General features: G+C 42.7%; 2 protein-coding genes across 3 annotated transcripts; one reads left to right on the forward strand and one right to left on the reverse strand.

The window, feature by feature from the left end:
* Positions 1 to 4966: 4966 nt before the first annotated feature.
* On the forward strand, positions 4967 to 6594 carry LOC139331404 (DNA damage-inducible transcript 4-like protein). Its single transcript, XM_070962865.1, has 2 exons — positions 4967 to 5246; positions 5777 to 6594. Exons 1-2 carry the CDS (start codon positions 5069 to 5071, stop codon positions 6220 to 6222), a joined length of 624 nt encoding a protein of 207 aa, XP_070818966.1. The 5' UTR covers positions 4967 to 5068; the 3' UTR covers positions 6223 to 6594.
* Positions 6595 to 6956: 362 nt separating this feature from the next.
* brd8b (bromodomain containing 8b) lies at positions 6957 to 22435 on the reverse strand. 2 transcript variants are annotated; one of them, XM_070962670.1, is made up of 19 exons: positions 22362 to 22423; positions 21271 to 21367; positions 19970 to 20039; positions 19803 to 19852; positions 19573 to 19695; positions 19401 to 19481; positions 18977 to 19041; positions 18305 to 18471; positions 17801 to 17992; positions 17515 to 17608; positions 17251 to 17393; positions 16563 to 17001; positions 16449 to 16486; positions 16168 to 16367; positions 15654 to 15746; positions 15391 to 15459; positions 14891 to 15176; positions 11764 to 11808; positions 6957 to 9892 (listed from the first exon to the last, which is right to left on the reverse strand). In XM_070962670.1, the coding sequence occupies exons 1-19, from the start codon at positions 22378 to 22380 to the stop codon at positions 9833 to 9835; spliced, it is 2331 nt and encodes a 776-aa protein (XP_070818771.1). In that variant the 5' UTR covers positions 22381 to 22423; the 3' UTR covers positions 6957 to 9832. The 2 variants fall into 2 exon arrangements, with proteins under 2 accessions (XP_070818771.1, XP_070818772.1); XM_070962671.1 differs by lacking the exon at positions 11764 to 11808 and having other exon boundaries at positions 6963 to 9892; positions 22362 to 22435.

The raw sequence follows: 22435 nt of genomic DNA on the forward strand, positions 1-22435 counted from the left end.
AATGAAAACACAAACTGTTGCTGTTTCTCAAACAGAACAGTGATTTTTTTTTTGCATGTCATCTGCTAATTGAACTTTGTCTCAATCAATTGATTATTTACTAGAAAACCTAATTTGAAGACATAATTTTGAGTTATCTTAACTTGTAATAAGTACCACAAAATAATTCTATCTGATATTCTACAAACAACTGATCCATTAAAAGAAAAAAGCTTCCAACAAATAGACTATTGCGTAAACATAGCAAAGTTTTTGTTATAGTAAGCAGCATGAGTCTGTATGTCAATAACCTGATATTATATTCCATCAGGGTACCAATATTAATGTGTGTGTTTTGACCATGTTCATGGTTTGTTGGAGGAATTTAAAAAACAACAGTCACTCTCTGGCTGCACACGGTTTTAGTCATTGTCACAGTGATGGATGACTAGCACAAACAGGTCTGACCTGTTCTCCACTAAAAACATTACGTCTTCAGCAGGTGACAACAGCTGACACGCAGATGTTGACGGATAACACTGACAGCAACGTGACGCTGGGATACTGAATATCAGTGACCTGAGCTCATCTGAGCTAGTGATGAATCTGTTTCAGTTTATCGGATTAGTGAGTCAACACCAGAGCAATTAGGGGTTGATTACAAAGATTTCTGATTAGCAATAAGATCTTAAGAATCCTACAACACAAACACAAAACTCTACAGAATCGACTTGCAGTCTTGCAAATGGATGCGTGTCCATACAGCATTGTCAGTGTGATTCATTGTTCCCTTACTGAGCCATGAATTGGTGACCACCATCTGACTGCTGAAAATGCTCTTTTAGGACTTTCATTTGGGACTGATAACCATGGAGAGGACAGTTTCATTTCATGGTTAAATATAAACAGCACCTAAATTGTGTTTCAGACACTGTCACAGAGAAAGAAAGGCAGTGTACTCTCACCACACACTGTAGTTCCCCTGCAGTTCCACTGAAAGACACTTCCTCCTTGGTGGTACGTCTTTCTGATAATGGCATCTAATCTGAATGTGATTGGCTAGCAGATGTGATGTCACAGCAGGGAGATTTCCCAAGAAGGTGAGTCACATGAGATAGGTTAACCTGCAAAACATAAACCCTCCTCCTCAGTGCTTGCTCTCAGGTCAGCAGCCCAGTAAGAAGGACTTTAATAAAGCACACAATACTGACAGTTATGTTTCTATGTATTAACCAACACCAAAAACGTTCTCAGATGCCCCTGGTTAGTCACTAGAACAACATTTTCTGAATTAAACTATGTGGCCTAATGCATATAATCCATTTTATTTAAATGGCACATTCTAACAAAAGTGCTTCACTGTAAGATATACTAAAACAAAAGATGAAAAAAGATGAATAAAGGGCACATTTAGCATCAGAAGTTCAATGATAAGCAGGGTCAGGACTACAAAGCTCCTTAAAGTTAACAGTAAAATCTTCATATCAACTTTAAAACTAATTAGGAGTCACTGAAAGGCAGCTAAAACTACCTGAAGCATTTACAGTTCCTTGATCTATACACATTACTTTGAGAAGTACAGTATTTCTCATTCATGGTTGTTAATCAACTGTGGATCTAATTTGGGTGAACATGGCAGTGGGAGCCACATAAATCTTACGCAATAGATGGAGAAGAAAAGTTGTGTTTAGAGGATATGTTTCTGATGCTCCACCAGGTGAGCGTGTGTCTGGACGCTGTGTGTCAGACCATGTTACTCACCTGTGAGTAAGACAGGGCTCATGCCACCGTGTCTAGACCTGATGTGCTCACACAGACGCAAGCACACACACATACAAACAGCCTCACAGAGATCTTATGTGCATAGACTGAAAGTAGATATTCTCAGTGAAATCCCTGTGAATACTATGAGTCCAGGATCCAAGGAAAAAACGTCAAGGGTCCATTCACTGATCAATTCAGTCTGTTAAGTCTGTTTATTAAATGCCAACATCATTACTGTGTATAAAAACAGACTTTGTGAAGAGAGCCTCTCCTTCCTGTTGCCATCAGGCTTTTGTGAAAGAAATCAGGTGGGGCTCCTGCTGTCTGGCACCGAGTGTTAAAGAGACTTTCTTCCATGAATGCCGTAGACTGAACAACGCCCTCTCAGAGGGACTCAAAACAATCACCTCGGGGGAATTTAGTACTGACTGTAAGACTCTGTGTGAGTGTCTAAGTAACTGTATGTCGATTTGCTCATGCCTTACTCAACTTACTTTATTTTTTTTGATAGACTCAGGTAGCTTCTTTTTTAATATTATTTTTTCAATTTTAACTCACCTTTTATTCTGTTTGTGTGCCCATAGTTCCCCCTTTCTGAATCTTATTACCTGCTGGTGCACTGAAGTTTTTTTTCTAAAGCATATATAAACAGTATGCAGTCTTACATTGTTACATTTTTATTACTATTTTATTAGCCATGACAGTAGCCTCTAGTTTGCAGCATAAGTTCCCCTCTGAAAGGTTGTCGTGAATATTCTCTTACAGCACTGAATAGATAGATAGATAGATAGATAGATAGATAGATAGATAGATAGATAGATAGATAGATAGATAGATAGATAGATAGATAGATAGATAGATAGATAGATAGATACTTTATTCATCCCCGAGGGAAATTCACAAGTGTGCAGTGCGTATACTTATTTTTAAGCAGACAATATCATGAATGACCTATTTATTAGTCAGAGGCATGTAGCTTTCCATTGCAGCTACATGCCCAATCAGGTCATCAGTAGTTTTTACTGAACGTCAGTGATAAACAGTGGTGGAAAATGTACTTGGATCCTTTACTTAAGAAAAAGCACTAACACAAAAATGTAAAAAGACTCTATTAGAATCATTATTACATGCATTTAAAAATGTATGAAAATAAAAATACAGACAAATCAGCAGCAAAATGAACTTAAAGTAAAGCTACTAAAAGTAGTTATGCAGAAATATTGCATCGTTTTATATTATTGGCTCATTAATACAAGTGCATTCAATGCGTCAGCAGCATTTTGATGCTATTGGTTGAAATGAATATGAATTAAAAAGCACTTTATTTTGTGGGTAAGTTAACAATTTTAGTGAAAGTTCCTCGGAAAGAACTCTGTAATTTGGTGCCAATAATGGGAGAAATATGAATTTCCTTGAAAGAAAAGCTCTAGTTTAACCCAAGGAAATTACAATTAATTATTCATATGTCACTGTAAACTTTATTTTCCATATATGTTGAAATAAACGTTTCTTGTAGACAAATTTTGCATTTTTACATTTTCAGGTGACCTGCTGTACCCTCGCTAACCCTCTATGTAAATGCTAAATGCTACTTATCAAATACTTCATCCTCCAGCACCTGGACTCTGCAGGAACCTAACCTGTTTGTGGATTTCAGCTTTGCCTTTAGCACCATCATCCCAGCCCTGTTTCAGGAGAAGCTCTCCCAGCCGAGCATGCCTGACTCCACCTGCAGGTGGATTACAGACTTCCTGTCTGACAGGAAACAGTGCGTGAAGCTGGGGAAACACATCTCTGATGCAAAGACCATCAGCACCAGATCCCCTCAGGGCTGCGTTCTTTCTCCTCTGCTCTTCTCCCTTTACACCAACAGCTGCACCTCCAGTCACCAGTCTGTCAAGCTCCTGAAGTTTGCGGACGATGCCACCCTCATCGGACTCATCTCTGATGGCGACGAGTCCGCCTACAGGTGGGAGGTTGACCATCTGGTGACCTGGTGCAACCAGAACAACCCTAGAGCTCAACGCTCTAAAGACAGTGGAGATGGTTGTGGACTCACCCTCACCTGCCCCCATCACCCTCTGTGACTCTACTATTGACACTGTGGAGTCTTTCCGCTTCCTGGGAACTATCATCTCTCAGGACCTCAAGTGGGAGCCGAACATCAGCTCCCTCATCAAGAAAGCACAGCAGAGCATGTATTTCCTATGGCAGCTGAAGAAATTCAATCTGCCAAAGACGATGATGGTGCACTTCTACACAGCCATCATTGAGTCCATCATCAGCTCCTCCATCACCATCTGGTACACTCCTGCCACCACCAAGGAGAAGGGCAGACTGCAGAGAAGGTGATCGGCTGCAATCTCCCGTCTCTCCAGGACCTGTACTCCTCCAGGACCCTGAGACTCCTCCTGCACTCCCCTCTGGCAGGAGGCTGCGGTCCATCAGGACCAAAACCTCATGCCACAAGAACAGTTTTTTCCCGTCTGCTGTCAGCCTTATTAACAAGGCCCGGAACCCCCCTGACACTCTTCACACTCCACCTCTGACTGTACTTGTCACATTGACATGGCCATAACCATAACCCTATGCATTACATTAACACTCTGCTTGGACTTCCTTTTGAAAAAACAGACTGCTTCTGTTAAAAAAACAAAACAAAAAAACAGACTTGTGTATATATATTTATATTGTTAGATTTTTCTACTTATTGTTATATTTTCTATTATTGTTATATTTTTTTACTTACTGTTATTATTTTTTTTTTTTACTTTTTTAATAGCTTCTTTTTAATAGATGTGTCATGCACCAAGCTCACAAAAGCAACTTCCTCGTGTATGTAAAATCGTACATGGCAATGAAGCTTTTTCTGATTCTGATACAGTTTGTTACTAACAAGACGTTTTGACGCTCCTGGGGACGTTTGCTAGTCGTCAGTCAAGCTAGGTGGCTAATGTTTGTCAAATGATGGAAAATGAAAAACAGTAAAAGTTAAAGTACAAGTTTAAAAGTTATTAGAGTTTAATTATGTTCCAATATTCTTCTACTACATGAACTACTGGTGTGCTGTCCCTACGTGACAGGTGTCAGTTCCGCTTCTACCTCAGTGCAATGTCCGAACATGTTGCGTGAGGAACGTTCTAGACTGCGCAGCTCGGTCCCGCCCACAGTGCGCGCGCTCAGCTGATGCAACCAGCCGCCCCCTCCGGTATAAAAGCTCCGCAGTCCTCGCTCACAACTGCCCGGCTCGACTAACTCAATACATGGAGAAAACACAGACCAAACGTTCGGAGGAGACACCGGAGCTTCACAAACGGGAATCAGGATGGTGTATACCACGGCTCTGCTCTTTGGACACAGAGTGCCCGTCATGCCGGAGGAAGAAAGTGTCGTGGAGATGATCGGAAAGTACTTCTCCCAGCTCACATCCCCGGGCCCGAAGGCGACTTCAGCCCGGCGGGGGAGCGTCGAAAGCTGCGATGAGGGAGACAACAACTCGCCTAGTAAGTTGTTTTAAAAATGTTGAATGAAGTTTTTTTTAGTGAGAGGCAATAAGAAACGCGAGAAAGTTGTTCATTTAAACAGTCAATGTACGCTATCAGCCGTAACTGACCGATCAGTGTTTTTAATATTAATGCGCTAAAATATAGTGCGCTTGTACACAGAGTAGACTGTAGACAGCTCTCACTTTACGGAAGAACACATGAACTAGCTGATCTTCCTGGTGAGTATGTTTCTGATGTAACTGATCCAGGTCTGAGATCAGCTGAGCTCCTCTCACTGCTTCTCCTCTCACGTGCTGAAACACAGCTTTTACTCTGATGACTCTGGGACTTTAGTGCAGTATTGCAAGACGTTTCTCACATGATGAAACAAACTGAAATATAGCAAGGGTCAAGCTCTTGCTTTATTGATGACACACTGGAATTACATTTTGGTGTCAGTGGCTATCAAAAAGCAAATTATATACCAGCAGTGATACTTGTCAACTGGGATGTGGACTGTGACTCACTACATCTTGATGTTTCTACAGTGTCCGACTGGGAAGCTGGTTTGGAGCACGAAGAGCGACTCCTCCAGCAGGATGTGACCCGGCAGATAGAGCGCTGTCTGACCGAGGCCAAAGCTTCCACCCTTCACTGCCAGGTGCTGCTGCTGCCTTGTCACATGACCACCAGGGTGGGCCAGGACGTGGTGCGCTCCTCCGCTGATGAGCCCTGTGGGCTCCGGGGTGCCTCCATCAAGGTCTACGTGGAGCGCAAAGATGGCCTGAAGTCTGTGGGGAGCATCTTCCCAGACCCAAGCGTCACCCCGACATTTGAACTGTCTGTGATCCTCAAGGCTGACAAGAGGGATGGCTGGCCGCCGCTCATGCACTTCTTTGATACCAACAAAGTGTTGAAGTTGAGACCAGAGTACCGGCTGGTAAAGAGGAAGCTGTACTCCTCTGCCAGCCCTGTTATTCATGATTTCAACTAGGGTTGAAGTTGAAAATGAAAAGCCCTGTTTCACTGTTTACCTCTTATTGTGGGAACGTTGCTTCCAACTTTATCTTAGTCTACATGCACAAGGTTTGGCCTGGACTGCACTGGAAAACGCTGGAGTTTCCCTGTGTTATATTTGAGCTCTGAGGAAGTGGCTTGTCCTTTCTTTCATGTATGAATGTCCAACTTGGAGCAGGAGGTCAAACTGCTTGTTTTCCTCCACTCTGTCGCCAACGTGACCACAGTATTTTGCACAGAACGGTTGAATGTTAAAAGTGTACACTGTAAACGTTAAAACTTCCTTCCAGGAATGGGCAGGTCTCATTCCTGAAGAGTGCTGAACTTTTGTTACTATTTATGCAGTTGTAAAATAAAAAAATGTAAACTACTTGTCTTGTGCTTGGGTTTGATAATATTTTTACACACACACACACACACACACACACACACACACACACACACACTTATGGGACCAGATGCTTAATGACTTGCAACTTCTTGAGTTGTTTATGAGTAAGGGTAAATGATTACACAACAGTTCAGTTCAATGAGCCCATTTAGAGCGCTGAGCCTGGTGACACAAGATTTCCAAGAAAGCTAAAGCCGGAAGTCATTTAGCAAAAGAAATCCTTCTACCATGTGAAGTGTTTTTAAATGACGAGGTGAATGCTGTGAAGCGACAGACAAACTGAAGTTCCACCGCAAATGAACCAATCTGAAATGATTTTTGCTTTAGATCAAATAATTTTTTTTATTTAACAAATGTACAACAGAACATATACATGTACTACTCGAACACAAAACTCTACATGATCCATCTCACAAGTACAAAACGTTGTACTCCCATCTAACACACATTACACAAAGATGTTTCTTATGCTGCTTACATAGCACAGCCCGAAGTGAGCAAGAGGGATGCATCAGTACTATTTCAGCAACAACGATCTTCTAGGGGTGGGTGATATGACTTAAAATTTATATCACGGTATTCCTTTTTTAACGGTGACAGTATTATATCATGGCGTTACAAAACTATTATGGAAAAAATGGATGTGTCTATTGGCTCCAAATAGGACTGAATATGACGTGTAAGCCCACCTGTGTTTTGGAAATGCCCCATAATGTAATTAATTAGTAAACGTGATTCATTCTCAGTTGGACAAGGGGTGGGATTAGACATCTCACCAGCGTTTATTTTGCACAAAATCGAAAGTATAGTATAACACACTACATAATACAAGTATAGTACAACAGTCAGTGTACTAGGGGGCATGTCTATCAAGTACATTTACATCTCGATGTGGCACGCAGCGGAGGTGGCAGCTGAGCTTGTGTTGCATTATGAAGTGTTGAGCTAACATTAGATCTGACAGTGTGAAACGACACAAAAAGCAATGTGAAAAAACGGTTTCCCCCAGATCCAACCTAATACTCTGGTTTTTTAATTGACCTCAAATGAGGCTTAAGTTAATCCTCTGGCTCTTCACTTCCTCGGACGCTGGAGTAGATGAAGACTTTTGTGTTGTCAACAACTGACAAATTTGCGACTGTTGCTCATGATGTTACCTTCACATCTTTGTGTTACTGGAGTGGCATTATAGTGAGAATAGTAGTTACTGGATGTAACTACAGTTCTGTGAGTATATGTGTAGCCCTCTACCTGCATGCTGTTGGAGCCACAGTAAAGCACACTATTTTCTATATGCTAAAACATTTATCACAGTAATGACGGTATTGCAAAGTCAATGTCTTGGCTGAACGTGACACGAGTGACCATGACAAAACCAGTATACCGCCCACCCCTACAACCTGCACATACTATGTTTTAGCCCATCAACAAACTAAATAAAACACCTGTATTTTACATTTCTGCCAACTATTTTATGAAGAATATACTGTTGATTTTAGATTATTTTTTTGGATGCTCTACCTTCAAAAGGCAGTAACTGGTTTCTGTACAACAATAAAAAGAGCTGTGGATTTTAAGGTCAAAGCTTCCATATTATAGAAAGTGAGATTTCTGTATCTTTTTTGATTAGAAAGCAGGTCTGGGCATCATATAAATACTGTGAAAGTATCAAAATGCTCAATCCACTGTAAAATGCACTCAGCCCGTATTCAGAAACTGTCCCTTTAAACAAGCCGTCAGGACTTCTGTAAGGTTGTGATGTCATAAAGACAGAATCACTGCCTCAGCAACGCCCCCAGTACAGCTGTGGTTGCAAAACACTGACAGGGACCTTTAAGGTAATTCATCAAGAACAGCCAACTATCTGCAAGAACTGTTTTGTAAATTCTGCGTTCAAGGACACTCTGAAATCTGAAATGTAGAAGTTTGGTCCTGAACAGAAACCTTACAAATGCACAAAAAAGCACTTCCATGATATCTAGCTTAGACTATCTATCTATCTGGACTTGGAAAACATACTTGATTAGTTGTCTGACACTTGAATGCAACACCAAATTAGAAAATGGGTCCTGCTTATAACGGCCGTACCACACTGTTGATACAACTGCAACAAAAGGCATCACACTGTTGACACTGCAGCAACGTTCACATCTCAGCTAGTTACCAGGTCGATTTCACAAGTTGAATTTTACAGTTTCTTGACTGTAATGGAAGCTTAGGGACTGTTTGAAAGCAGGCGATTAACCTAAAAAAAAACTTGTGCTTTGGAAAACGGTCAGCAGAAATGTAAATGCAATTTGCAATTAATGGGCTGAAACACGGACGACACAGAGGGGCATTCTCATCCATTACAAAGCACAACTGAAAAAAGCCGCCAGTTTGGTGACTCCATCAGTTCTTCTTCAGGAAGACAGCCATCTTTTCTTACATTTATCAAAAAAGGCAGAAAATCCAGTTGTTTTGATCTCTAACAGCCTTTATATGAGTCTGAGAATATTTTAGCAGTAATCAAACGTACAGACTGATCTTGATTGACTTGCACATGCAGGACCAGTATCAATGCATCCATGACTTAACATGAGCAAATCTGACAAGTAGGACTCCTCCTGCCCTCTGTGATTTGATTCCAAACAAACTGTTGCTGGTGACAATGTTTTCTTTCTCTTTGCTGTTCCTCCCCTGCAGAGGGAAATGATGAACAACTACCTGCGCTGGTGAAATGATTCTTGGGCAAAGAGGTGCTCTGACTTGTTTGGCCTGGAGTAACATCCCCACGGCGCTGCACATTAACCAATCATATGAACTGGACAAGAGGAACCTCGATGCAGCTCTCTCTCTCACACACACACGCACACACGCACGCACGCACGCACGCACGCACGCACGCACGCACGCACGCACGCACGCACGCACGCACGCACGCACACACACACACACACACACACACACACACACACACACACACACACACACACACACACACTCTGACGGGCACGCCCTTTCACATATACTCTCGTCTACACCAAAGCACAGATGAATAAGTGTGTATATGTATACACATACATACGCCAGGCACACAGAGACTGCGCGGTCCTCTTTAGAAAACAACCAAGGTGACCAGTAAGTATTCAGCTCCACCTTCTCCGATTCTAGGAGCGGCTCTTTGTCTCTCGAAGTGTCTCCTACTCTGAAACCTCTATTTCTTCATTTTGAGGTCGGCCTCCATGGCACTACGGCGACCCCTGGTGCCTCCATCCTGCAGCAGAGAGACAGATGAAAGAGAAAGGGGGGGAAAGGACGAGAGAGAGCGGGAGACAACAATTAACAAAAGGCGTAAAGGTCAAAGGTTAGCTGGACAGAGTGAGGGGAGGCCCTGTGGCAGGCCACCTCACGCGACTGAGCTCCGCACAAAAAAAACACAGCACAGTCCACCTCGGAAGGCTTCCTCCCCAAATGAAGAACATAAAAAAAGATGATCAAAAATAGGACGATTTCAAAAGAAAAGAAGGAGAAAAGAAAATTAGAACATGAAGAGACACAGACAACTGCACGAAAACAGAAAAACACAGGAAACCGGCATGGGGTCATTAACCGAAGGTCGACGGAAGCTTGGGTGATGAAAGGTTATACTGGAGCCTCTGTGTGTGTGTGTGTGTGTGTGTGTGTGTGTGTGTGTGTGTGTGTTTGTACGGGGAGAATATTGTGTTACAGAATACAGAACTTAAAGTTTATGAGGGTGACAAAGACAGTGTGTTCAGAGATGTGTGTGTCTGTGTGTCAGAGAGAAAGACTCAGAGGCACTTTAATTATTGTCCATATCACACATCTATAGAGCTGAGTGCTGCTGGGAACTGAGGGTGTATTTTTATTTTTTTGTTTTTTTCTTCATTGCTACTGAGTACTTGATACCAACGTTTATGCCTTAATGGTTGGAGGCCATTATCATCAAGTGTTGTAAAACATAACTGACGAGATAGCTCGTTTCCATGGACGGGAAAAAGAAACACGTGTTACACAAACAGTCCAAAGTTTTGTCTAACTTCTTCTCACTGGTTTGAGGTGCCCTGGCTCAGTGATGTCAAATACTCGTGAGGACCAATCAGGAAGTAGTAACATCTGAATCTGAGTCTGAAGGCAGTTGTGAGGGTATTATATTGCTCCTGTAAACCAATGTATCAAAGAGTGTTAAAACTCTTCAGAAATAATACTCTGTTACATTGTTTGCTGACACTTTAAATCTTATTAACTTTGACTTGAAAAGAAAGTATTTTAGACATCATGTTGAAGATTTGCAGTTTGATCATTTTAACAGTTGTGGTGTATGCAACTGCATTGCGCTCATACGTAGAGCAAGACTGATACTGGATTATCGATCGTTGGGAGTATTTTTTTTTTATTTATTTGCTTTTCCTTTTTTTACATGGAAAACCTAGACAATCTTGATCTGGTTCCTTTAGATTTGTTTTGTATTTTTTTAATTAAACTGTCAGTGCTTTCTGGTGGAGAAACTATGAAGCCGTGACACCGTTTATACATGACCTCAGACCTAGTTTGGCATATCTGTCCAGCAATTTATGGTTACTTATTGGGTATAATTCACTGATACCAATATATCTGCAATTAGCTGATACGGGCCATCATATCGATTTGGCTGATTAATCAGTCTAGCTTTCTCAGTTAGCTCGGTCTAGCTTTGTTTCATGCTCTTGCAAAAGAAAAAAATGCAAAGCGTGTAAAGTGTAAAGCTGGCAAGTTGACTTTTGTTAATTTTAAGGCAATCATTTTTAATTGTAAGTTTTGAAAACAGCTGCTTTCATGTTGGAATTACCAAAAACGTTCAAGTGATACCATGTCAGGAAGCACAATGAAATGACAGAACTATTTGCAGTTACTTTGCAGAACTGTTCTGCTTCCTTTAATAACACTTAACCTGAACTGAACTGAGAGAAAGAAAAGCAATGAGAGGTAAAGACAGGTGTGTGTGTGTGTGTGTGTGTGTGTGTGTGTGTGTGTGTGTGTGTGTGTGTGTGTGTGTGTGCGCGTGTGTGTGTGCACGTGCGTTGAGGCAAGCATGTGCGGAGCGAGGCCTGGTTCTGGTGAAATCTGAGGGAGAACCTGAATACTTACAAAGAGAGAGAGAAGGAAAGCAGGAGAGGCCATTGGGACACTGTCCTGTAGGAGGACAAACATTGGAGTGAGAAAGAGAGAGAAAACACACACATGTGCGTGAGAAAGCAAGTTTCATACAAGTCTGCGTCAAACACAGAAGCGCGCCGAGGAACGAGCATCCATTCGACCGCTGCACGGCACGGACACTGACACATACGCACACCTCGCAAAGACAGACTCCCACAGACACACACATACGCAGACAGAAAATAGTGACATTAATATAAACAGACAGATACACCGACGTAGATAAACACACAAGAGACGATCGGGCGCATACACAAGCAAGCAAGCTCACTCTCATACACTCGAACATGTAGCTCACACACGCACACAGACACACACGTCCCATCTTGGCCCCTGTGAAAAACAGCATGACTTTTATCCAGTCGTAGCACTTTCATGAAATACAAGTGTTGTTTTTTGATATAGTTCAGCTAAGTTCTAAAAAGCGTGCGACAGCCTCATCTCATCTCCGCTTGTCTGAGCTGCAGAGAACAGCTGAACAAAGATTAAAACACATCAGTCATTTCTGGAGCATTTTGTCTCATATATTTTGTAAAGTAAACCATTTGCAAAATTCACCCATACGTTTGGACTTTGCAGGGAAAATCTGCAAATTCCCCACCTGGAACTGACATTTCTAAGTTCCATGATACTTCAAAAATGCCATGAACAACAGGAACCCTTGTCAGACACACAGTCACTATTCCCACATCCACACAGTTAAGACAAAGTAACACACACACAATGGCAAATAGTCGTTGTAGATGACAGCAGACGAACAGTTAAGTCAGTGACAGGCAGACACAGACAGACAGAAGTTAGTGAGGAAAGGTGCAGCCAACATGCAGGACATGAATCAGCTGGGAAGTCAAGACCAGGAGTTATTCTACGGAAACATACTGCAGCGAGCGCAGAGGAGGGTGGACCTGGTGGGAGACAGGAGTGGATCTACTGTTTGTCCCCGGGGTCCTATGTCCTCCAGTTCAATATTCTGTTAACACACACCTCTGATTGTGTTTGGGTCAAAATCCAAACCCTAAACCTGGGAACACGCGACCGTGGGAGTGCACATACGTAGAACTGGGGAACACAGGACTCTCTGTCCTCTTCCCATCATATGCCAGATGAATCTGGGGAACATAGGACCCACAGAGGACCCTGGGAAAATAGGAATGACTTCGTGACAGACAACTGCACAGAGTGGACCAGATGTCTCCATCACCCCATTTACACCTGGTATTAACATGGGATCTGTTTCTCCAAATATGTTGTCTGGATAACTGATAGCTGATCTTGCCTTTGCACTTACACCTGGTACTTTAGTGCATTCCCCTTATTCTCATTAATGTCAAGTCTCTGTCCTCCAGAGCAAAACCTGTGTGAGTGATTTGAGTTGGCAGCAGCTCCAGACTACAAATACGTGAATACATGAAGTCACTCCTCTCCTCGTATTGTCAGTTTGTTCTGGTGTGTTGCAGTGCCAGCGTGTCGGCCACAGCTGCACAGATGAGTGCAACATACACTGTCACACACACTTATTTCTTACTGTATGTCATTTATTTCCCACCCACACTGCTTTGACTTTTCAAGCTATTCTGTTGAATAATGCCTCCTCTGGCACTTCCATGGAACAGTATCATCAGTAGACTTATTACAGGCATTTTGGCCGCCTCGCTTGCTTTCTAGACTTGAACAACCTACATTTTATGTTAGCTAACAACAAATATCTGTGTCAATGTTCTGTTGTGTATGAATGCCAGCAAGTTTGATGGACTGCATTCATCCTCTCCCTAAGATATGAACACATTGTGAGCCAGACTGCCTCCAGATGTGGTCCAGCAGATCCACTTACAGTCCAATCACAACACATTTACACCTTGCACTAGCATGCGTTTTTCCTTTTCTGGACAACGTGTCCAGATACAGATCACATTTTAATACCAGGTGTAAATGGGCCCCAAGTGTCTCATGGATACAACAATGTATGCATGTCTGACTTGTATGACGCTGATGTGAATGCACATATATTACATATAACTGGCACACTTGTTAGCTTGCTGATAACGAAATCATTCATAGTGTCCTCGGCATCACTGGCTCTGCTTCTTCACATTTTAGAATATATTACAGTGACAGGAGGCTACACAGGAGGAATTATTGTAGAATGATTTGGCTGTATTAAGCTCACACAATTAGCCAAATGATAAGTGTTAAGCTCCAAAAAGTTGGATTGAGGTTCTTTAAATTCATACATACAAAACCAGTAAAGGTTCAGCTGAGTTGTGGTAAACTATATTGTTAAGTGTGATGTCATGCCAAGTAAAATGCCAAAAGTTGAGAGATTTCTTTGACGGCAAATGTTTTGCAGAGCAGAGAGTGAAATAGTTACTCTTACTATAATTTGAGGCCATTCAATTTAGATTTATTTACGTTAGCAAACTGATGAAAGGAAACAAACACACTTACATATATCACATATACAAACTAAGTGATAAAGCAAAAAGTAGTCTTTAACCATAGCCAAGTCAATGCAAAGGCCCTGAATTTATAATATGCTGGTGCTCTTGATCCACAAGACATACTTAAAAAAAAAATATGAGAACCATAATGACTGTACGGGCAATTCAACAAATTTGTGACTTGAGTCGACAACTATGGCAACAAGTGACAAGAGTCACTCCGTAACATATCCATTCATGACTTTACACAAAATTTGTTTCTTTTCGCAAACCATCACTAACCTGTCCACAACATTTTCAGTAAGAATCTGCGATGTAACAACTTTGTCACTGGGTGGGGTTTTTCTTTTCATATTGCATATTTATGTATTTTCATGCATTTGTTGTATGATAACTCTGAGAGGGTGCATCACGGCTGGTCCGGGCTTCAAAGTGAGACTCCAAGATTTTGTTACACAACTTGCACATCCCAAAATTATTTCCCTGCTCGCTGTTGATATTTTGAAACTCGACACAATTTCCAGTTGAGTTTCAAACATCAGTGATTTTTTTGGGATGTGGAGGTTTATCATAATCGGATTTGTTTGACACTATGACCCCCAACAAGTCGCCCAACCCACCTTCTCAGCTGGCTCTCCTGGCTTACGATTTCCCTCCCTGCCGCGGAGGCTCTTGGCGGAGATGGCACTCTCTGAGGTCTGCATGATGAGCTGGGTGGCCAGGAACTGCTGGACGTGCTCCAGGACATCACGCTGCATCTCCAGCGCCATGTGGTACACGTCGTGGTCCGAAGAGTTGTACATGACGGCGTTCTGAAACATCAGCATGATGTCGCGCTGGAACTCCGCCGTTGTACGGATCACACCGGACTCGATGTTCTTCTTTATCGCCGACAAGTCCATGGGTCTGGAGCAGCAGTGGAGAGGGAGATGCATTTATTTTTGAGTGTTTAACACAAACAACATTATTTAACACTGCTCATTTCGATTTGCTGCAATGGAGAATTTAGGAGTTTCAGATTCTATGAAGCGTGTGTCAGAATACATTGCTCACAGAATGTGTGTATGCACATGAAAATGACTAAAGAAGCAAGTGAGAGCATGTGTTTGTGTATTCTTACCTGTGTACGATGCTGTGGTAGCCAGGCGCAATGTCGTCTGACACGGGCTGTAGGAAGACACTGGCATACCTGAGAGAAACATCAATTCAGTAACCCTTTAACTGTTGGAGGGAGATGCTCTTGTTCAGGCCAAGAATCTTTCAAATAAAGCTATTAAAAACTGAGGGACTAAAAAACTTTCTGAGACTGACTGAGAGGCACTGCACAAGCATTTTGGTCAACAAACAAAGACTTTTGAGTTGAGGCATTCCAAGATGCTCCACCTGTGGTTGGCAGCGGCTCTCCACACCAGCATGATGGCTTTCTTCCAGATTTTCTGGGCCTGGACTGCCTCCTGGTCCTCACCACATGTAGATCTGATGCAGAGCAGGAGGAGGAGGAGAAAGAGAAGTGAAGACACAGCGGGAACAAAGAGAGGATTGTGAAGTCAGCGGTGAATGGAAACAGGAAGGAGAAGAGAAATCACAAGTGGCAGAGTGACAAAAGCACATATTGTTAGAATTCTTTGTCAGCAGGCAAACACTGCTTAGCTCAGAGAAACTGACTCTTAATCTGATTCAGAGGCCATGACAGGAATACTCAGCCAGCTCAGCTTCATCTACTTTTAAAACAGCGTTTCTGGTGAAATGTTTTGTTGAGGTAAGGGCAGGGGTTACTCCCGGACATGGCCCCTGACGCACACAAGCCACTTAACCATTCCATCGAACCAAATCGATAAAAATAGTTATCATGACACAATCATCTTTTCTGGAAGCATCAACACATGTGGACACCTACAGCTGAGAAGACGAGGCCGGGCTGCTGGCCAGGGAATCAGCTGTGTAGCGCTGAGAGGGCGGGCCATAACCATCTTCACTCTCACTGGCTGCTCGCTCCACTTCCGACAGATAGGGACCCTCCCCCTCACCGCATTCCTCCTTCAGCTCCATCCCTTCCTCTGGGTCGCCCTCACTCCCCGCCTCCTCCTCCTTCACCTCCTAGAATGAAGAACACACACATTATAAACTGACTGTGTTTGACAAAGGTTGTGCATGTGCGTAAGTGTGCACAAGTGTTACCTTGGACTCTTTCCCAGACACAGAGCTGTCCTCAGAGTCTGTGGAACAAAAATGAGAAGGGTGAATGTGAAGTCCTGATTTCTGTGTGTGTGCCTACAGAACTACATCACCCACCGAGGCAAGGCAGGTTGGGCTCTGGCTGGCTCCATTCCTCTCCTTCACTTTTGACCGTTGCTTCAGTGGCCTCCTTCCCTGCCGCCCCCTCCTCCGTAACCTCACTTCCTGTTGCACCGTCATCAGAGGTGACAGAAGACGTGACATCGCTTCCTGTCACCTCAGGTCCCTCACAGTTTCCCTTGAGCTGTTCTTCTCTTTTAGTTTCTGGTTGACTTTGGGTCTCTATGCCTGCAGGGATCAGGGTGGACATTGCGGCCACATCCTGAGGCTCCTGTGCAGGATCAGAGTCTTGGGCTGTGGGAGCTGGGTCTGAAGCCTTCAGCTCCTGGGTCTCCCAGGGGCCAGGGAGGGTGTGTCCTTCTGAGACGGCCTCCTCACACAGAGATAGAGCTGCTTCCACTGCTGCTGCGTCCAAAGCCTCCACAGAGTCATCGACCTGGGTGAGAGGGAGAGAACGACCAAGACAAGAGGAGTGAAAAAAGACTGATTATTATGTGCTGAAAACTGGCAGGCACCTGAAAGACTGATTGAGTGAATTTCATACATCTCTACAGGTGTAAAAAGGAAAACAAAACACTCCGAAGGTCACCAAATAAGGAGTTCTTGTTAAACAAACAAAATAAGAATACACAAGTCTGGTGCTTCAATGTGTTTTACTCATTAATACATGATGTGAAGTGTGTACCTTCTCCTCTATGATGGCAATGATGTCTCCTACTGTCTCCAGATCCAACTCGTCTCCCATGTAAGAGACGGCTACAAGATCTTCTTCTACCAATCCCGTCTCCTCAGCGAGCTCTGCCTTCACTGCAGCTTCTGCTTCACCCTCTGCAAACACACAGAGGAGTGAATAAGAACACAATAAAAACATGCACCATCACATGTAGTAAGAAACAGCAAAGGTGTGCATTTGTGTGCATGAACTAACAGTTCCACAAAGAATATTTACCTGTGATGACCTCATGACCAGGTGGTAAGGCAGTGACTGCAGTGGCTGTCTGTACTCCATTGGTGAGGCTTCCAGTAGAGTCTCCCTCTCCAACCTGACATTAATAAATGAGAGAAGAATCAAAAATTAGGTTTTAATCCATTATGGATGTGACTTTTAGACCAACAAAAGATCAACTGACATTAAATTAGAAAACTGTAATTAGTTTGGGCTGTTTGATTGACTTCTTAAATCATTTTAAAGTCCTGGCATTCTTATATTGGATCCAAGCTCAACTGGCTCTCACCAGGCGGGGGCTGGCCGAGATAAGATTGCCTTTCTTCAGAAGTTCTGACAGGAGAGGTGAGGGTGGTGGCGTGGCCTTCTGGGCTAGGAGCCTCTTCTGTGGTGAATCATCTACTAGAGCAGCCAGGCCTCCATCTTTGGGCCCTGGGCCTGGAGCATCTGTCGCTGGTAGAAACACTCCGACCCCCTGGGCCTGGCAGAGGCAGCAGAGAGTCAGTGAGGGTGGTTGGCACAGTGAGTTGCAATATCTCAACTATTTCCTTCCAGATGGAGCAGGGCTTGCCAAAAACACCATAATGTGACAGAATCTTCTCAACTGATTCATGATGAGACAAAAAACAAGTTGTAGGTACAGAAAAACACTATTGTGGAGTCCACAGACCTGATTTCAACCAAGAAAACCTTCTTTAAGATATTTTTCTCTCAGTATTGGTAGTGTTCTCGTGGTACCTTATCAGTGCTGACTATATTAGACAAACACAGTTCTATATGATCATGTTCTTACAACTGAGTGGGTGGTGGTGTCATCAGTGGCAACACCTCCTGTGTCCATGGGTGGTGTGGAAACTGAGGAGTCTGCCTGAGAGTCCATGGTGGGGGGGCTGGCACCCAGGGGGGAGCGTACAGTTACACTGGGCAGACGCTTAGGTGTGTTTTTCACCGCCTGACGAGCTGTGATGGAGAGAGAAGGTCAGAGGGGGTGAGAGAGAGAGAGAGAGAGAGAGAGAGAGAGAGAGAGAGAGAGAGAGAGAGAGAGAGAGAGAGAGAGAGAGAGAGAGAGAGAGAGAATCAGTTTGCTTTCTCAGTGAACTATGTTTAAGGAATAAGAAAAAACTGCAGCACAGAAGCCATGAGCAGGGCACCATGTGATAGAATTGTCATTCCAAGACAAGCATGTCAGAGAAACAATCCTGTGTCTTAGCAATTAAGCAAATAAAAACAAAACCTCAAAGAAAGTATGCTAGTAGTTGCACATTTGTTGGATTTAGACTTGGATATCCCCCACAAAAGGTAAAAACCTTGTTATACCACATCTTCTTTGTTGGTTGCGGTGTTATGTCTACATGCACCCATTTTCAATATGCCATTCATACCAAGTATGACGTTCACAATAAAAGACCACATGATGTTCCTTAAGAACAATGACGTACGCAAACAGTGTGCAGACTGAACCTACCTTGGTATGCTGTCTCTGTGGCTTTCCTCTTCTGTTCTGCTTCCTCTTCATCCTGCTTCTTCTTTCTGAGGTGGGAAAATCACACAGTTTAACAATTAACTTGCTATACAGGATGGCAGAAAGGCTGCAGGTATGAACTGCAGAACCAACTGGCTGAACCCTCTTCTCCTGCTTTGGAAAAACAGCTGTCACTTATGAGTCATTGTCTCTTTGTCTCATCGCTGACATGCATTGAGTCACATTCAGTAATTTTTGCATCTACTGTATATAACTCTATGCTTTGCATTGTGAGACTGTAGTACAATATAATATATATACAGCAGACGCTAGGATTGGTCGATTGGATGTATTTATTGGTCACTTACTATTTATTTAGTAAGACATAATACAGAAGAATTAGTATTAAACAGAAGAAGAGTCTTACATTGTGATCTCTGTCCACAGCTCCTTCAGGTGCGAGTCCATGTGACCTGTCTGTATGAGATCCACCTCCTTCTTCAACTTCCTGTCAGGATAGAAAGCACAGGAGGGTTAAGACTCATGTCTCACAATCCTAAATTGACTTTGAAGTGGCCCTCTTATAAGTGGGTATGTACCTGTACTGTTCTTGTGTGTCTCGGATTAGTTTTTTCAGTTCCTCTATCCTCTCAGTGGTTAGCCTACGAACAATCACATCTTCAATGGTTTCAACGACCTCACCCTTCTCGCCACGCTTGCGCCTGCAACAGAGGACACAAACACTTGAAGTCAAATCACAAAAAAGCAACAACACATAATTGTAATTCTGCATGTAATAGGTGTGTGTCACTCTCTGTATAATACTGACTTCGGGGCTTCTGTGGCCTCGAGCAGCTCGGAGTACTGTGAGGCACAGTGCTGAGAAACAAAGAGAACATTTGTTATCCTGAGGCACGGCCTGAGAAGGGCTCAGGATAATGATCTGCTCAAAAAAACAAATGGAGAAAATGCTGTGTAGGTTTGCAGCTTTCTCACCTTCTGTGAGAACCAGTCAGGTGGACGGCCAGGCTCTGAGAAAGGCTTGATGGCTCTACTTACAGACACCCTGGAAGACAGAGAGAAATTCCTCAGAATAAACAGATATACTGAGTATACAATCTGAAAATAAATGCATGTGGTAACTCAAGACATTTCATTCAAGTTAGGGCCAAATGGAGACAGGTAGAAGAAGTATGGCACAACAGCTGCCAAAGGGATGCAGCAATGATCAATTTCTGTCTGCTCCTACATTCTTATTTCAATTAACTTTTGAAAGGGTTCAATTCAATTCAATTCAATTCAATTCAATATTCCTTTATTAGTCCCACGAGGGGAAATTCCAATATACAGCAGCATCAATAAAGTGTATAAAGTATTAGAACAAGTGGTACATTGTGTTAAAAAATAGTCCTGTTGGTATTGGTCCTCTCCTACAAGATGCTTAATGACTGTCACATGCTGTCATGCTGTACATGACTGTGACAATCAAGAAGCAGATGATCCTACCTGTCACCATTGAGACACATTAATTTGCCCAAGTCTGACATCTAGTGGTGACTAAGAACTGAGATTTGCACTGTGTCCTCAAGACTGTCTGTGAAGATTCATCCAGGTCATCTAAGTGCTTTTAAAAAGGCTAAAGAACTGAAGAAGCCTCTTGGGTGAGAGGCAAAATGTTTTCTAGGGCCTCAAGCAAGTCCAGTTGCCTTTTTAAAGCACTTAAAAGTCCTAAAGAATGGACAGCTAAGGTATGTGAGCTAATATGCTCAGTTTTAAAGAGAAAAACATTCAGCCTGCCTCTGACATGAAGTAAGTTCAGGTATGCACTGATGGTTTGACACTCTTCCTTGTTAATGTGGAAAGATTACTTTTATTCAAGTGTAAGGTGTTCCAAGATACTTGGGCTGATTTATTTGCAGTACAAAGTTTGTGTATACGGCATCTTTTTATACACTTTAATGTAAAAGATACTTAATCTTTTTAAGATGTTTTAGTGGTTACTGATATTAAATATCAGACATTAGGGCGAGATACACCTGTACTTATCAATTCGGGTAAGTTAAATATTTTCTGGACAGTACTATTCATCCCTTTAGTCAAAAAAAGGTGTGAGAGAACTAGTGGCTAACACTGAAAAGAAACAGCTAATAATATGGTGTAAGCCATTGTGTTGTACAACCACTTATGTTCAAAGAATAACTAAAACAGACAGGTAATAGAGACAGTCAGTTAGATGCTCAGCTGACTGTAGCTTTCCTGTCCCATTGACTGAATTGTTGAGATGGTTTTCTTTTTACCAGTTTTGGTCGCCGCTCCTCATGACAGAGGAGGCCAGGCACAGTTTCTCCCTGACTGACCAGGGCTCCGTTGGCCCCACATTCAGTATCTTGTGTTCTGTGGAAAAAGTTCAAACACACAGAGAAATGACTTCATGTCCTGGTCTTCTTGGCAGCTCCTGGCTTGTCATTAGCTTAATAAAATGATAGACTTCAGGGCGCAAACAATGAGAAACAAAAGTCCACTCATGATAGTGACAAACCTCAATCGCAGAACAAATAAGTTTGGACCATTTAGCTTAAACACTGAGAAGTCACTGCATTTTCGGCAGAGCCCTTCAACTGCTTAGTTCAGTTTCATTCTGTCATGAAATAATGTTACACGTACTTGGCCAAATGTGCAAACAGCACAAAACACACAGCAAGGTTAAAATGACAAGACAGTGAGTTACAGTCTGCCTCTGCCAGAGCTGGTAAATCAGTTCGTCTTAAATTCCAGAGTCTACGTTAACTCACTGCCGTCCCAGGTTGAGGAGCTGTTTTGTTTTGTTTTTTTTTTTTTTTTTCCCGGGGCAACTTCTTTATAGTAACACTGTATATGACAGTCTCATATGACCCAAATAATCCATGCGGTCTGTAATGCATTAATGATGTTAACATCAAAATATAAAAGCCGACCGCAGCCGCGATGGCTGGCTGGCTAACGTTTTTGTTTATCAAAGTTAGCTAGCTAGCTGCAGTTAGCTACATTGTTGACACTAACTGACTAGCTTGTATGGTGTTTATAGGATGGCTTTAGGATTTATTATAGCATTCCTTGTTTTTCTTACAAGCGCAGGAGAACGATAATGAAACATAGTTACAGCCCATGGTTCTACAGACAATAATATACACTTAGCGTTATCTAATATCAAAATATTAGCGTTAGCTTAGTCATGATGATTACGGGGGACACATTCATGAGACACACACGGCTACACTCTGCAACGTTAGCGTTTTATCACGCAACTGGCTCCAATTGAATGAACTGCAATGTTTGGAGTTTGTTCGCTGGTTGTTTTTGCCATTAAAGCACGAAAAAAATGGAGAAAAAGCAGGGAAATGTTACTCACTGCCGATACCGCTCGCCATTTCTTTTGTGACAAGCCCGTGAACGCGACTTCCGCCGGACAGGTTTCAGTGGTAC

The sequence above is a fragment of the Chaetodon trifascialis genome, chromosome 5 (assembly GCF_039877785.1).
Source record: "Chaetodon trifascialis isolate fChaTrf1 chromosome 5, fChaTrf1.hap1, whole genome shotgun sequence".
Taxonomy (NCBI): domain Eukaryota; kingdom Metazoa; phylum Chordata; class Actinopteri; order Chaetodontiformes; family Chaetodontidae; genus Chaetodon; species Chaetodon trifascialis.